This window comes from Gallinula chloropus (assembly GCF_964237585.1).
Source record: "Gallinula chloropus genome assembly, chromosome: 2".
In the NCBI taxonomy this organism is placed as follows: Eukaryota; Metazoa; Chordata; class Aves; order Gruiformes; family Rallidae; genus Gallinula; species Gallinula chloropus.
Genome location: NC_140086.1, coordinates 44,213,813 through 44,230,062, shown reverse-complemented (window position 1 = coordinate 44,230,062; position 16,250 = coordinate 44,213,813). Strand labels below are relative to the sequence as shown.

The following is a 16,250-nucleotide window of genomic DNA, read 5'->3' as shown; positions in this document are numbered from 1 at the left end:
TGATCATATGCTAAAATAAGATAATTATGGTGCATTCTCACTTTTCTGATACCATTATCTACCTGGAAATTGATTTTGGTTTATGAGATCTTATCAAAATTGTGTGTAGTTTAGTCAAAGATTCTGAAATGATGGAATGAGCATGATATGAATATGAAAATATTTTCTAAGGTCCCTTGCAGAATATGTGTTCTAGATTTAGCACGAGTGCTAAGAATAGAAACAATATAATTTTCTTCATTTGTGTGACTGTAGGGAACATCAGCAAAGTATTACAGATACTGAAGTCAATAGTTATTCTCCCATGTGCCATTTATTTATTGAATTTACGTCCTATCTATAAAATAAAATATGCAGGCAGGGAGAATCCTTGAGTAATTATTGCAAAATAACACCAGCAGAAGATACTAGGCAGCAATTTGGTTTCAAAGACTATAACTAATGAATCCTAGATGATTACCTATAAATAAAATATTTCTCATTAAAAAGTATTGGTGGAGAATCTTGGTCCCAGATATGTCAAAGGGAAAAAAATCCTATTAATTTCTCTTAAGACAGGATTTAACTTTTTGATGATTTCATATTAAAATAACTTAATAGCATCTCAAGAGAAGTCTTAAATCTAATTTGCCAGCTTGTCTGCAGTGCTTATTTGTTTGCATTGCATTCTGGTATTCTTTGAAGTTACTTTTATTAAATGATATAAAATGTAAAAAGCAGCCTAAACGATCAATGAAAAATAATTGGGAAAAGGATTATCGATAGTTTTCAATGTTATGTATGATGTGTTCAATGAGACAGTCTTTTTAGAGTGCATTTCTCAAAATGTGGATTAACTATGTCAGGTTTTCCTTGACTACACTGGAATGCATCCAAATTGTGAAGCTGGTGATATTTTCAGTATGTGCTATTTCCTTGGTCCCCATTCGAAACTGGACTGCTCGCTATCATTCACAAGTTCTGTCTCTCTACTCGTGAATTGAAACTTGTCTTTTAAAGGCAATAAATAGTGCATACTGAGTTCTCATCTTGGTCTTCTATCAAGGCATGACAAGGTTGTATGTCTTGAGAAGGGTCTCAAGGTCGTCATGATGATGCCAGAATCTACCACAGAATCTTTGTTAATTTGGTTGCATTTTGCGATTTAAAAGTAATTTCCACCTCTCAAATGTATTTTAGGATAAATTTACAGCTTCCTGTAAAATATTCTTAGTGATGCAAGTTACACACTGAGAATTGTGTTACTATCAGAATGTATTATATAGAGTGTTGAGTTCAGCAGTACTGTACCTTCAAACCAGTAAGTACGTGTGCTCATATTTGGTAATTCAGAATATTGGTTTAGGAATAATTTATAGGACACACATTTAGGTTTTATTGGCAATTTCTGAAAAAGCCAACATGCTTTACAATTTTACTTATTACTGAGAAGTCAATCTATACATAACTATATATATTTCAACAAAAAATATATCAACCTATGTTAACTCTCTGAGACACGCATTCAACAAATGGTTCTGAGAAACTGTGATGTTAAAAATCATGAAAAAAAAATCCTTTAATGGTGGTATAGAGCAGTATCTTCAAGTATCTGTTGCTAGTGCAGGAGAATTAGCCTTTAAAATTAGAATGCAGAACAGTCACCACAGCAAGCACTGTGACAACAAAGTCAGCCCATAGCAACGGGAAAGATAGCAGCAGGTGAAACTCTCATGTTTTTGTCACTGTTGTAAGATACACATCTCTGTGAAAGTGGGTGCTTAGGTGAGTGGGTCTTGCTTCTCCTTTCTACTTTGTCACTATGAGTTAGTCGTTGAGAAAGGATAGGTCTGGACTCCACTGATTATGCATTTTGCCGTAATGAAAATGAAAAAAACCCAACAAACAAACAACCCCAATACCCAGAACATATGAAACTGTGAGAGGAAGTAACCCAGGGATCCTCCCAAGGGTGATCTGACTTCAGATCACAGTATTCTGCACCATCTTGTGCATCTGCTGCAAATGCAAAATGCACAGTTCTGGCTACACAGGGCAGCACCTCAGGGCTTTGGTAGGAGACAAGGAATTAAATGGGTCTTACTGAACATATGCTTAACTAATTAACCCAATATTAGCTATCTAGAATTTGGACATCTAGTTTAAGCCGCTTGTTCATATGTAGTGTGGCACGTTGAGGTTAGCCATATCCAGAGTGAACCAGTATGCATCCCAGTTCACATGAAGATGAAGGAACTATTATTCAGAAATTCTCTGAAACAAAAAAATGTAGTTGGGATACTTGCATTCCTGACTTAACAACTTCAAACTCACCACATTTCCCCACTCTTAACTTCTGCAAAAAGAGCACTTCTTCATGTGGACATCTGGGAAAAAAAAATCATGCAATTTGTTGAAGATCACTCAAAAGAAACAGATAGTTCTTTGATTTGGGAATCATTTAATGCATTGTCAGTGCCGGTTTTATTCCTTACACTTTAGATGAGAGTGTTTAATAGTCTTTGTGAAGTATGCTGTTGAACTCTCAGTTCTAGGAACTTGCTTTGATGGAAAAAGTGCAGTCTTGTTGTGATTAGTCTCAAGAAGGTTTTCATCCCCTCCACACTACAGACCTGATGTCGCAATGTCCTTAAGTAGCAGCCATTGCTGAGCAAGGCTCTCCAAAAACAATGTTATGCAGAAACTGAAGTGTGTTTTTGAGTCATGCCTGCGGTGTGGTGTGGTGTCACTGTCATTCTCCTATCTCTAAGTGGGAATGAAGTTAGTGGCAAAGCTGTATGGGAAATGCTGAAATACTGCAATTCTGTACCTGCCTCATTTTCCCTCAAACTTATTCTGACTAGGAATAAGGCCAGGTACCCTGGGATTTGGCCTACCCACCTAGGGGTCCTTGTTACTATTGCACCTCTCTCCTGGTCTCCCCATCAGAGAAGAGTAAATTGATAGCTTGTTTCTTTGATTGTTCTTCTGGGATAAAGATACTCTCAATGCCCTTTACGTTTCTCATCTAGGAAATAGCATACTTAAATAGATTTGCTCTGATTTGCTGTTCCTACAGAAAGGCGCAACGATCGTGATCTTCTGACAAGATTTGTTAGGTTACATAAATCTGTAAAAAAAGGAGATTACCATGTAGCTAGGATGCATGACTACCTGACTGGTGTACTAGGTTGTTCTGCTTTGGTTTTTAACTCACTATCTACAGGGCATAAGTAAACATCATTGATCAAACAAGTTGAAGGGAATTGCACACACACTGGGAGATGAGGGAAGCTATTCTATTTTCTGTAGCTCATATTGGTGTGCTCAGGAGGACAGCATTTGAAACAAATATGATATAGTTTCACATAAATTGCCAAATTCCTCTAGTTTATCTGAAACAGAATGTCCTTAGCTCTGTTTATGGTAAATGGGAGCTCATCTGTTAAAAACACATAAAGAATGAAAGTGGTGCTGAGTTTAGTTTTTTGGTTGGTTGGTTTTCAGTTTGGGTTCTTTTTTTTTTTAAATCTGTAAGGGGCAAATCTATACAGAATTTTGTTATATGCAGTTTGAAACTTGAATTCAACTACTGGAAAACAAATCTAGCACTTCCTTTTTGTATTGTGCGCAGTTATGATACTGTCTTTTTTTCACCTCTTCAAGTAACTAAAACAACTGCAAACATAGCTAAATTAATTAGCTTAGAGGAGGTTAGAAAATTTTACCAGCTCATTAATATGAATAAAGCAATACATCCTGAAGCAAAGGGACCTATCTGTATGTAGGACAGTTAAAATTTTGGCCTCTCCTCATATTCTGTTTAATTTCAACTACATTCTAAATCGTTCATAGGTATAAATGGAGGGCACAGATGGAATTATCATTCTAACCCACCGAAAGGAATTGATTTACAAGTGCTTTGACCAAAACAAGAGAAATAGCACTTCTTGCCTTAAGTTTCCATGTTGTCTGATGCATATGAAATTAGTCTCCTCAAAGTATCAACATGGTGTGAGGATGACCTTATAATTATGTATAATACTTCTGAAATCACAATGAAAAATGTTAAATGCTTCAAAATATTAGGCGGGGAATAACTTTAATTGAAGCTGAAAAAATCTTAGAATAAAAAAATAGCTCTTTTCCACTTTTATGCGTAGTTTGAAATTTAATGTTTGTACATAAATCCACATTAGATATAAAAATAGATATTTTAATAGCCTGCTGTAAATTTCTTAATTGCATGCTTATTTTGTAGACCAAATGATGTCTTTTTTTTCAACAAGACACAATGTTATTCATACTATAATTATTTGAATGGCCACCGATACGTTTACAATTAATCATCTGCTCAGATTCCTGCTAGAGCACTAATAAATAAACTCAAAATAACTTCTTGTTACAGATATTCCTTTTATTATTTTATCATTAAAAATACATATTTGTTAGATATATTTGATATTCTCTTTACATTAATGCAACTAGATCTTTTAACATGGAAAGGAAAAAGATTTTATAACAGGTTATCTCTTTAGGTGGAGTAAGTAATCCACCTGTGATTCATAAATGCGAAAAAATCTTTGTTTTTTTGGCAAAACGATGAATTCACTAGCCTGATCCTTTTGTTTTGTATTGTTTAATCTGGAATAAATATAAATAAAGAGATTTCAGAGTTGATTTCACAAATGTAATCTGACTGTTTTGAACCAGACACTGCCAAAGTATAATACATCCATGTGATCAAATAACACTAAATTGATTTAATTATGTACCACAGAGGGGTTAAACATTCTCTGGGAAGGGGATCAGCTATTTCTAACTCAATTTTCAGTAATAACTACACTGACTTGCTCATGTGTATTTCTTTTTTTCCCCTCTAGGCTGTCCTTTGGAGGTACAAGTTTTCCCAGCTCAAAGGTTCTTCAGATGACGGGAAGAGCAAAATCAAATTTTTGTTCCAAAACCAAGATACTAAACAAATTGAAGCAAAGGTAAATACATTACATTATTTGTTTTATAAATGCAATGTACATTGAGAACAATTACCACAGTAGCAATGAGAAGGGGGACTAAATGAAACTAAAATATTTAGAACTATTGGATTAATTCAACAAATGCAAAGAAAATCAAGGATATTCCAAGAAAAGAAAGGTGAATTGATTGCTTAGATTTTTGCAACTCAAGTTTTTTAAAAGATGTAATTACATATAAAAATAATCAAAAAATTGACTCGCTATATATGGTTTTAGCCACATGTGCCAACTCTTTATCACTTTGGTAAAGCTGGCTGAGAGTTTGAATGCCCTCTTTTTTACCCTGTACTTGTATCATGAAGAAATATTGCAAAGTATATCTTTTAAGTCAACCTCGGGCAAAATCCAGCAAGGGTCTAAAATCTGGTTTTATTTCTCAGAGCAAAAAAGCGTGGATAAAACATATTCTTTTACAAGACTGACAATTCTTTTAAAAGTCTGTGTTTAATTCAAAATCAGAAAAGTTGTATTTTCTGTTGTGCTCTTGATTAAACAGTTAATTTATTAAAACAGTAATCCTGAGAGATTTATGCTTAGTTTTATTCTGTTTTCAGAATAGGACATTTACGGTCCAAATGTGTGTCAGAAGAAGTGATTTCCTAGGATCTTTTATAACTGGAACTGCCTTAGAGTCTGAGTCAAAAGTGGTTTTGACTAGAATTCTAATTTTTTATGAAAACTTAAAGACTATTTTCTTGGTCTGGCTTTAACCCTTGCTTTTGAAGCATTTGCAATACTGTTTTTCCTGACTGTGTCAGAGAGAAAATTGCTGAATGACTTTGATAACAATATGGTTCAATAAACAAAAAAGAAATGGTTAAATAATTTGTTGTCTAAAAGGGCTAAATGTGCACAGCATAATAAACTATGCAAAGAAATAAGATGTTGTATTGGGGCACTTGTGTGTTTAAATGCAAATAGCTACATTAAGCAGCTATTTTTCCTTCCTGCATGTCTCTTAGTGTTAGGTATTCATAACTTTCTACCTAGCAACTATTAACTTGATTTTGAATGTTTTACTCAATATAATAAAGGTATGTAAAAGCTGCCGTTAAATCAAAATGAAATGGGGTGGACTGTGGTTTTCAATATCTTCATGTTCTGTTATCTCTCAAAGATAAATATTTTCTTACTTCTGATTTCCTTCAGAAATTATTTTAATATTACAAAATTCCTTTGCATCTCTAATAAGAAAACATAACCTAAAGTTGTAAGGATGATTTTCTCTTAAGCAAATAATTGGAAACTTTTCCCATGCTCCATCCCATACCGCTGAAGGATGAAAATTATTTTTCTAATACCTGTCTGCTATTGCTATTATATTAATGTATTATTTTAGGACTTAAGGAATTTCATAGGAATCCAAAAAGGGACAGTGTTGTGGGTTTTTTGGGTTAATTTTTTTGGGGGGGGGTGGAGGGGTTTGGGAGTGAGGGTGTTTTGTGTTTTTTTCAGTAAAACTGGAAGTTATTTTTAATACTAAATATAAACGAAGTATGAAATCCAGAGTTTGAAGAAGAAAAATAGATTTTATCAATATATTTTCATGTTTTAAATTAAATCTCTCACACAAATCACTTTGTAAGCCTTGCATATTTCATGGTACCTTTATCATACATGTTGTTATTCTGACTCAAACTGAATAGACCTTTATTTGTAGGCAATTTCATCTTTCTACCTTTTATCAAGGTAGAAATTCTACCTTCTTGCTTCAAGTGTGCTTATTAATAAGCTATCATGTTCCTTGGTTGTTTTCTTTGGAAGGTGATAGAGCATTTATAGTGAGTACTTCTATCCTTTCCAGTATGTTGCTTAGTCTAAGAAAAATAGATAAATATGGCTATACAATGAATGTGAAGATTCTTGGGTCATATTTTTTCAATTGTGCTTAGTTTAAAATTGCTATCGATTGGCCTTTTCATTATTCTTTACACCTTTCATGGATTTAAATCACCATTCAGCACAAGAAGAGGTGGAAAATCTAACCTCTTTTTTTTTTTTTTTTTACTTTACTGGCATTACTGTAAGAGATATAGCTATTTGGGGAACTCTTTAGTCATTAGGAAATGTTAATCAGATTTTCAGAAATGCTTGTAATGCCAGGTTTCATGCACACTGTGTGCAGTCTTCATTTGGAATCAGATGATGGGAATTTTGTAAAACATCTGTTAAAGGTTGTGATGAATATTCATGACCACAGCTATCATCACCTGTTAAATGCTCTTTGCTTCAGATGGCCTGGAGACCCACTGTGTAAGGGGAAATGCAGTGTAACATTTTATTCACATAAGAGTTCTTTTTCAGTTATATTAAATGAGAAATAACCAGAATACAGTGAAATGGGAGCTCACAGCTGAGAAAAAAAAAGTCTGAGAAGCCATTGCCCCCAAATTTTAGGGCTCTTCTCTTCTGCATTCCCAAGTAATGAGGAAGGAAGGCATGGCAGGTAACTTGGATGCAGTTTAAGACAGTCACTTAAACTGAGAGTGCTTTTTACCCCTTTACTGTTCACGCTACACTCTATACAGAATCCACTATGGCATACGCATACCTGATCTAAACCTTTTGCTTTTTTTGCCTCTCAGACCTGTTTTCCTCCATCTCTGAGTTTCAGCTATGGCACTGATGGAATGTTGTCGTGATTTAACCCATCAGGCAGCTATAACAACCACACAGCCATTTGCTCACACCCCAAAACCACCACACCAGTGTGATGGAAGAGAGAATTTAAAAGAAAAAAAATAAACTTGTGGATTGAGTTAAAAACCAGTTTAATAGGACAGAAAAGAAAGATAATGATAATAAACCACAATTGCTCACCACCAGGAACCAATAGTTAGCTGAACTGCCCCCCCTGGGACTAACTCCTCTAGTTAGACATGAGCATGACGGTTATCTCTTTCACTAGTCTGGATCAGCTCTTCTGGTTTTGTTCCCTCCTAGCTTCTTGGGTGCTTCCTGCCTTCTAGTTAGCAGGCGAGTATGAGAAGCTGAAAAGTCCTTGACTGCTTGGCAACAACTGAAAAGATCATTGATCATGTCTTATCAACATTATTCTCATCCTAAATCTAAAGCATCAAACTATACCAGCTACTAGTAAGACAATGAACTCTATCCCTGCTGAAACCAGGACAATCTTTAAAAATGTACTTAGTGCACTATAATTCAGTTACTCCCTGCAAATGTCAGATGGTTTGGCCATAGGTTGTCATTTTCGGGGCTTGTTTTATTTGGTTGTTTTTGGTTTTGTTTTTAAATAATATTGCTTTCATAATGATTGACAGCTGCTGAGTATGAGCCAGCAGTGTGCCCAGGTGGCCATGAGGGCCAACAGCATCCTGGCCTGTATCAGGAACAGTGTGGCCAGCAGGACTAGGGAAGAGATCTTCCCCCGTGACTCTGCACTGGTTATTTTAGTGATTCCATGATTCTGTTATTCTATATAAGTCCTTCCTGTAAAAATATGAGTTATACAAATCCAAATACTTGATGTCATCCGTCATTTACAATGCTGCACATTTTGTGTATCTCATGCTATTGCAGATGTATGTGATTATGGCATGTTGCATTTGTGTAATAATATCTTTTAATTTTAGAACACTTATTATGTAGTTAAGTAAGAGTATCAGAGTGCTTAGCTGTTGAATCTTGTTACAAAATTTAGATGAATTTGTTACTATTCTCGAAATATATTCTGACTTTTAGATGGACATTGCTTGAAAAAGAATAATTATGCACCGGTATGTTAAATTTCAGCTGTCTTTGGAATTGTCCTGCATCTCTTCTGTATTCCAGTGGTATATATTAAAAGAATGTAAGAAAATATTTTTGAAAAAAAAATCAGAACCTTATCCATTCTTGAGTCAGCTTTATTTTTAACAATGCACTTGCCACCACAGTTTATATTTTTAAGTGATAAAAAGTCCTTCACTGACACAGGGTAACTAATATTTTTACAGTGATGCTAAAACTTTACAGTGCACTTCATGCCTGACTTAACAGAACTCAAAGTGGCATGCTTTGAGACACACAATGTGTGATATGGATTTACTTACAGCTGAGCCAGGTATACTTCTTTTCAGCTTGAAAAGAATTTAAGATATTTAAACATTTGTATTATTCACTCAGATACTGCCTTTTTTCTGTAGAGACTTTGTACTGGTGCTTTTGGTTTTGGCTCCTCTGTAATGTCATGTCACTATAGAGATATATAATGTAGTATAAAAGAAGTGTTTCTTCATAGAATTAAGCAATTCAGGTCTGAAAAATCTGAACAGTAATTACCAGAGGGCAGACCAGTGCATCCATGGCAGAGTGCCTGGATGAAAACACCTAATTCTCAAGAGCTCTAAGGCAACGTCTAAGTGGTTTCTAAGAAGAAACCACTTAGGGGCAACATTAATCACCAATACCCCTTAGACATTCCAATCTGTAGGTTATTTCCCAGCTGTCACTCAGCAGGAGATATTGCACAACTTTGCACAGTCAGACAGAATTTTTCTGACTGAAAGCTACAAAATAGAGCTGTTGGCTTGGCATAACGTGGAGCCTACGTGTCCCTCTCCATTGTTCTTACTGATCTGTTCAAGTTGAGTTGAAAAAAGCCAGGCATAGAAGGGCAAAGTTTTGTCTATGTTATAACACACAAAGGGATTCACTTACACACCTTTCTATACCTATGTATTTCCTTATTTATTTAGCTATACCTTAATCATCCATTACTGTCTCCCCAGTAACACAGCAGCATCCAGAAGGGCTGTTAAGGGTATCTTAAATCTATGAGAGATCCTGTTTTGATATGTGTGTGTGTGTGTGTGTGTGATGTGTGTGGTGTGTGTGTGTGTGTGTATGTGTGTTTGTGGATGTATGTGTCTGGTGGTTTGACCCTGGCTGGAGGCCAGACACCCGCCAAAGCCACTCTATCACTTCCCTTATCAGCTGGGCAGGGGAGAAAACATATAGTGAGAGGTTTAGGAGTTGAGATAAGGACAAAGAGAGATCATGGGCAAAACAGACTCAACATGGACTAAAAAGGAAAAGAAAAAGAAAAGCTTCTAATTTATTACACTACACACACAGAGACAGAGTGAAACCAGAGTCAGATAATGAGATGCACAACCAGATCTTAAAACACCTCCCCTCAACCCTCCCTTCTTCACAGACTTCACTTTGTTCAAGATGTCACTCCCTTCTTCCCCTCCCAGGATGGCACAGGGGACACAGGGCAGGGGGCAGGGGAGAGAAAAGGGAATGGGGTTTTCAGTCAGTTCCTCACAAGTTGTTTTCCTTCTTAGCAGGATGGACATTCCTCACACCCTTCCCCTGCTCCAGCGTGAGGTCCTACTCGTGGGAGACAGACCTCCACAAACTTCTCCAACATGAGTCCTTTCCCACAGGGCTTCACCTCTTCACCAGCTGCCCCAGCATGAGTCACTTCTATGGGGTGCAGTCTCTCAGGCCCAGGCTACTCCAGCGTGTGTCCCCTATAAGACAAGTCCCCCACAGCAAACCTGCTTCTGTGTGGGTCTCTCTCTCTCTCTGTCTCCATGGGCTGCAGGTCCTTCCAGGAGTTTGCTCCAATGTGAGTGACAGCATCTTCCGTATGTCTCCACCCATTCCAGTATGGGGTCTCTCCAGGGGCTGCACGTGGGATCTCTGCTTCCCATCATCTTCCATGGGCTGCAGGGGGACAACCTGCTTCACCATGGACTGCAGGGGACTTTTGCACCTTCAGGTTCCTTATATGGTCTTGAACCAGGGCATGGTTCTTTGTTCTCTCAGTCCCTGCCTTTGCCTTCTGTGACCTGAGCAGTGTGACTAAAACCCTTACTGGTGAAGACTGAGGGAGAAAAATTCATTGTCTTCCTCAGCCTTCTCCATATGCTGGGTAGCCAGGTCTCCTGTTTCATTCCAGAGGGGGCTCACATTTTCTCTCATCTTCTTTTTATCACTGACACACTTAGAGAAACTTTTCTTGTTGCCCTTGATATCCTTGGCAAGATTTCATTCTGTCAGGGCTTTAGCTTTCCTGACCTAATCTTTGGCTGCTCAGACAGTTTATCTGTATTCCTTCTAGGATACCTGCCCTTGCCTCCACCCTCTTCAGGCATCTGTTTTGCATTTGAGTTTGCTCAGGAGTGTCTTGTTCATTTGTGCAGGTCTGGGCATTTTTGTCTAACTTCCTCTTTGTTGGGATACATTGCTCCTGAGCTTGGAGGAGGTGATCCTTGAACACTAGCTAGCTGTCTTGGGCCACTCTTCCCTCCAGGGCTTTGTCCCGTGATACTCTACCAAGCAGGTGCCTGAAGAAGCCAAAGTTTGCGTTCCTGAATCCAGGGCAGTGAGCTTGCTGTGTGCCCTCCACGCTGCCCTGAGGATCTTGAACTCCACCATTTCATAGTCAGCACAGCCAAGGCTGCCCTTGAGCTTCACATCCTCTACCATCCCCTCCTTGTTGCTGAGAACAAGGTCTGGCATGGCTCATTGGCTCCTCAGTGGATTTAAAAATCAACACTAGTGCTTTTTTTTTTTCTTATTACATGTAATTTTGATTTGAATTTTGTAAGTAAACACAGCAGTCTGTAATTTCTGTGAACCAAGAGTTTCTGTGCCTTTTAAAACATATATATAATTCAAAAGATATACTTTGGTTTGTGCTTTCACCTTTATTGACTTACAAGGCTTTTTAGCAGCTCAATGGTATTGTCAGAAAAACTCAGACAAGGTCACACAACTGTGCTGCTGTTTATAGAGTAGTTGAAACTCTAAGGTGAGCGTTACAAAGCCAAAGTTAATACAAAAATCAGCACCTCAAGATGAATATCCAGTCAATTGGACAGAAATCTCTAATATATAAAATATAGTGTAGTATATATATAATATATATAAGTTCTATATATTTATATAATATCTACAAATGTATTTCTATGAAGAGGAAAGAAATACAGTATCAGTAAAAGAAGTGTAACTTCAAAGATTTAGCATGAACACTTTTTAATTAATGCTACCTTAATAGTGATTAATACCAATTAATTTGTACTTTAAATTATCTTGCATAGAAATCAAATCTAAGTAACCTAAATTACTGCTGTTGTAGTGTGAACAAAATGCTTATTTTCAAGTGTTGCAAAATGTCTTGATGGATGCTTGCACCTTTTTCCAGACTGACATGTCTGATCATTTCAAGTGTATTCTCCAAAATATAATTTTTAATTAATCCTTGTTCATAGCCTTGAGGGTTTCTCTGTGAGCATCACAGTGCTCTTCAAATTTAGAATATCATCTTTAAATAGGTTTTAAGTATACATCTTCAGGATTTTTACAGAGTGATTGCTCAATTGCAGCAACTGCATTCTGAGTTCAGGTTTCTGACCCGTGTAGGTTTGTGTGATTCAATTTTTAGTTTCCCCATGTCTTGCACATGGATTATCTCTTTAATATCTGTTTTAGATCATATTCTATGCTTATATAAAATGACCATGTAACACCATATTTGATGAAAGAACAAATATCTTCTCCTATAAACAGCTTATATATTGATAAAAGAAAAAAAACATTTCAAACCATATCATGAATACTTAACAAACATACAGTTGCTTGATTTGGTAGATGTATTGTGTATGTAATTGTGTCATTAATACAATGTGATAAGAATTGTTTGGGTTTTTCTTTGTCTGGGGGCACTCTCCGTTTTCTCTTTCCATCTCTTTCCTTTCGATCCAAAATTTCTTTGTGAACCATCACTTCTAACCATGCTCAATGACTGCATCTTTCTCACATACCTTTCTGCTCACTTATATTGACTTCAGCAGAAACTGTGAATGTTCAGATTGATAATCTGGAAATGTCTGGTATAATGACAGTGATGTAGGGTGAGAGCGGTATGAGCAAGAGATTGGTTAGAAAGACAATTTGAAGACCAGAGGGTACACTGAAATTCCATGGAGAGTAGGGTCTTAGGTGAGGTGTACAGACAACAGTCTGGAAATTGGAGTATTAGTCACTTGTGTGCTTGTGTATGGACAAGTAGATGTGGCTTAAATTTGGATTGTTTTGCTTTCTGGGCATTCAGAGCCTTTGCTCTTATCTACTGGTAGTAACTTTAATGGTTTCACTATGTATTTCTTCAGGTTTCTAAGGGTTTGCTTGTTTGGGTTATTCTGAAAAGTCATTTGAAAATGGGTGTGCAATACACAATACCCTGCTAGATGAGAGTATATTCAGTCAAGAGGATGACTAATGACAAAACACAGATGATAACAACTAGGAGTAGCTAGGCATGCACAGAAGCTTGTGGGCTTCCCTCCATCTGCTGGCAGTAGTACAGACCTGTGGGCAGCTAAAAGTGCAAGTTCTCAGTAGAAGTAAAAGAATGTTATATCTGTCAGCAACTCCACACACTCCACATGAAGCCTTAGCTGTTCATTAAGCTTCCTTGCGACTAGGCTAATCTGCCAGAAAAGTATTGCTCCTGATGAATCCCCTTCCCATCAATCAGGCTCCTGTGAATCAAGCTGCTGCCATTAATCAGACCTGTACCAGTCAGCCTACTGTGTTTCACTTTGCTTTAATTTCTAGTTAAATATGCATGTCTACATTGAAACAGGAAAAATGCTTCATGGCAAATAATAATGTAGCATTTGCTGACTTCTTAGTACTAGTCTTTGCAGTCAATGTAATTTCTACATTGCATCATTACTGTCAGTAGTAGTAAACCAATGGGACCTTCAGAGGCAGTTCCATTGCCTCACCCACTTTTCTTGAAGGTCCATTGAACAATAGATCTTCCCAGTGTGTTACTGTAGCAGAAACACCCATGATAACTGCTGGTAATAATTGTACTAATGCACTGTGAAAATTCAGTATATAGGAGCCATAATTATGATAGTAAGAACTTTCAGCTAGTAGGATTAGCTAATTGACTTGAACAACTCTCAAATTGTGATATTTGTTTTAATAGGTTTGTCCTGTTCATACATAGAGGGAAATGTAACCTTTCTACAGATAATACACTGAATTGATATTACAAATATTTCAATGTTCTATTAAATATTTTTAACTCATTTTAAGCTTAATTTTTATAGCATCAGCAGGATAAATTATATTATGCTATGTTATGTTATTAAAAAGGGTTTAACTTAAAATCAACTTAATATGAATAACTGATAGTTCATATTCTGAAATAGCTTCCATTATTCATTGCTTCTTCATCTTTGAAATTCCATTGTTTTCCTATGTATGATACATTTACTTATTTTGAAACTTGAGGAGAGAAATCTTTGTCATAGTGATAAAATTGCCCTTCTCCCAGTGTTTAAAAATGAAAATGTGTCTAAATAGATCTCTTTTAATGGACACAGATGGCAGATTTGTGAAACTTGGTATAAACTTCATTTTCTTCATTGAGAATTGGTAGCTAGGGGAGTTTAAAGAAGCTCTTGGGATATTAAAAATTCATTTCTGATCATGTCCAAAGGACAGCTACACAGCTTGTAAGAGAGCTGAACAAAGCTCCTCACATCCATTTCATCACTGGACACCCTGCACACGCAGCTGTCTGCTTTCAGGCAGTTGCTGCCCCTCACACATGCAGAATTTGTAAATGTCTCCATAAATTACACAAAGCAATATCTTCCAAGAAATCTCAAGAGGCAGAAAATTGCAGGTTAATGTAATTTTGAGAGTTTTAGTAATTTTTATTGAATATACAACATTATCAATGCTCTTCTAAACAAAGAAAGCAAACCCCTCAGCACTACATAGCCTGGATATTCTAATCCTGGACAGAAGGACAGAATATACCACAGATATATATTATTGGCTTCGTATTACAATGAAGAAGGCTGTATAGGCAGTGAATCAGAGCAGAGTGATGGCATCTCTGCACCACCATCCTTACACTAATAAGTATTCCATTATTTACTTTCAAATCAAACAGATAATTATTGATTTAATACTAATTCCAAAAATCACATACTGAAGATTGCCTTAAAAAAGACTGATCCGGTAAAGTCAATTAGACACAAAGGAGCAAATTTTTATGTGTAAAAAAAATTAGTTTTCATTTATTTCCTCAGTAGTGGTGTCTAAAAGAGTCCCAGATTGTCTAACCACATGCTGAAGAGCTTTAGAAAACTGAATTAAAGTAGAAAAAAGTCTTCATCTAATATTGCTACTAAGTTTAAAACCTGCAGTCTGTTCTCTTTTTTGGCCCAATAAGAGTAACCCTCTCAATGAAAACAGATCCATAATATCACCATGTGATAGTAGCATTCTTTGAAAACGTGTCTTTTTTTTTTTTCATCTTCTTTTTTGGTAATTAAAGAACCAGTATAGGTAAGATTATAGCTCCCCATGTGAGGTGACATGATGAACAAATGTGACATGTAAATGTGGACCTAAATATTACTGATCTTTGTGAGTACAGTGGGTATACGGTAGTGGTCCAGAGATGTGTAGACTGTTATGGTGAAGACATTCAATTTCTATCTAAATTTACCTGCAAAAGTGCTAGATTTGCATTAACCTGAGGAAAAAAATTATATCATGTCATATATTTCTGGGGGGGGCACTTAACTCACAAATTTGTCCATATTAGCCCCCCTCCCCCCCCTCCCCCCAATTTATTTACTGAGGGGGGGTAGCTCAATGTCTGAGTCCCCTTAATGGAGAATTTTCAGGTACATTAGCAGAATTACATCAAATTATTAAAATAATTTCTACTTGAATAGCAGTGATTCATGAGTATATGTTTGTGAGGTGTTCTTTTGCTTCATGTGTAATCTTTTTGTTTTCACTTCCAGGAGCTGGAGTTCTCCAACCTGTTTGCAGTCCTTCACTGTATCCACTCATTCTTTGCAGCCAAAGTGGCTTGTTTGGACCCTTTGTATGTAGGCAGTCAAGCCACAGCTTCTGCGGCTCCCACAACTTCTGGTACTGGCAAATTAAAGTATACGACTTGACATCTTACATTGCAGCACTGCCACTTAACAACAAGACATAACAATGTATAAATATTCATAAGATGTAGAACTTTGGTGAACCATGTATATGGAAACCAAGCTGGAGGCAAGACATCTTGCAGCATCAGCAGATAAATGGTCACGTGGGATCATAGATTCATCTCTGTTCTGCAAGACATCAGTAAATAATCCTAATCGAAACCCCAGAATAGGATGGATATGCTTTTAGTATGATCTATTTGTACTTACATAGTGCTTTAAGCAACACTGGAAG

General features: G+C 36.6%; 1 protein-coding gene across 1 annotated transcript in view; it reads left to right on the top strand.

Moving 5' to 3' along the window:
• Positions 1 to 15,976, top strand: part of SNTG1 (syntrophin gamma 1) — a gene marked incomplete at both ends in the record, with an annotated part of 157,243 nt that extends 141,267 nt beyond the window's left edge. Inside the window, 2 exons of the mRNA XM_084260606.1 lie at positions 4,863 to 4,973; positions 15,818 to 15,976. Of these exons, the coding sequence (XP_084116732.1) occupies positions 4,863 to 4,973; positions 15,818 to 15,976 (270 nt within the window). The remainder of the gene's footprint in view (positions 1 to 4,862; positions 4,974 to 15,817) is intronic.
• Between the last annotated feature and the right edge of the window lie 274 nt (positions 15,977 to 16,250).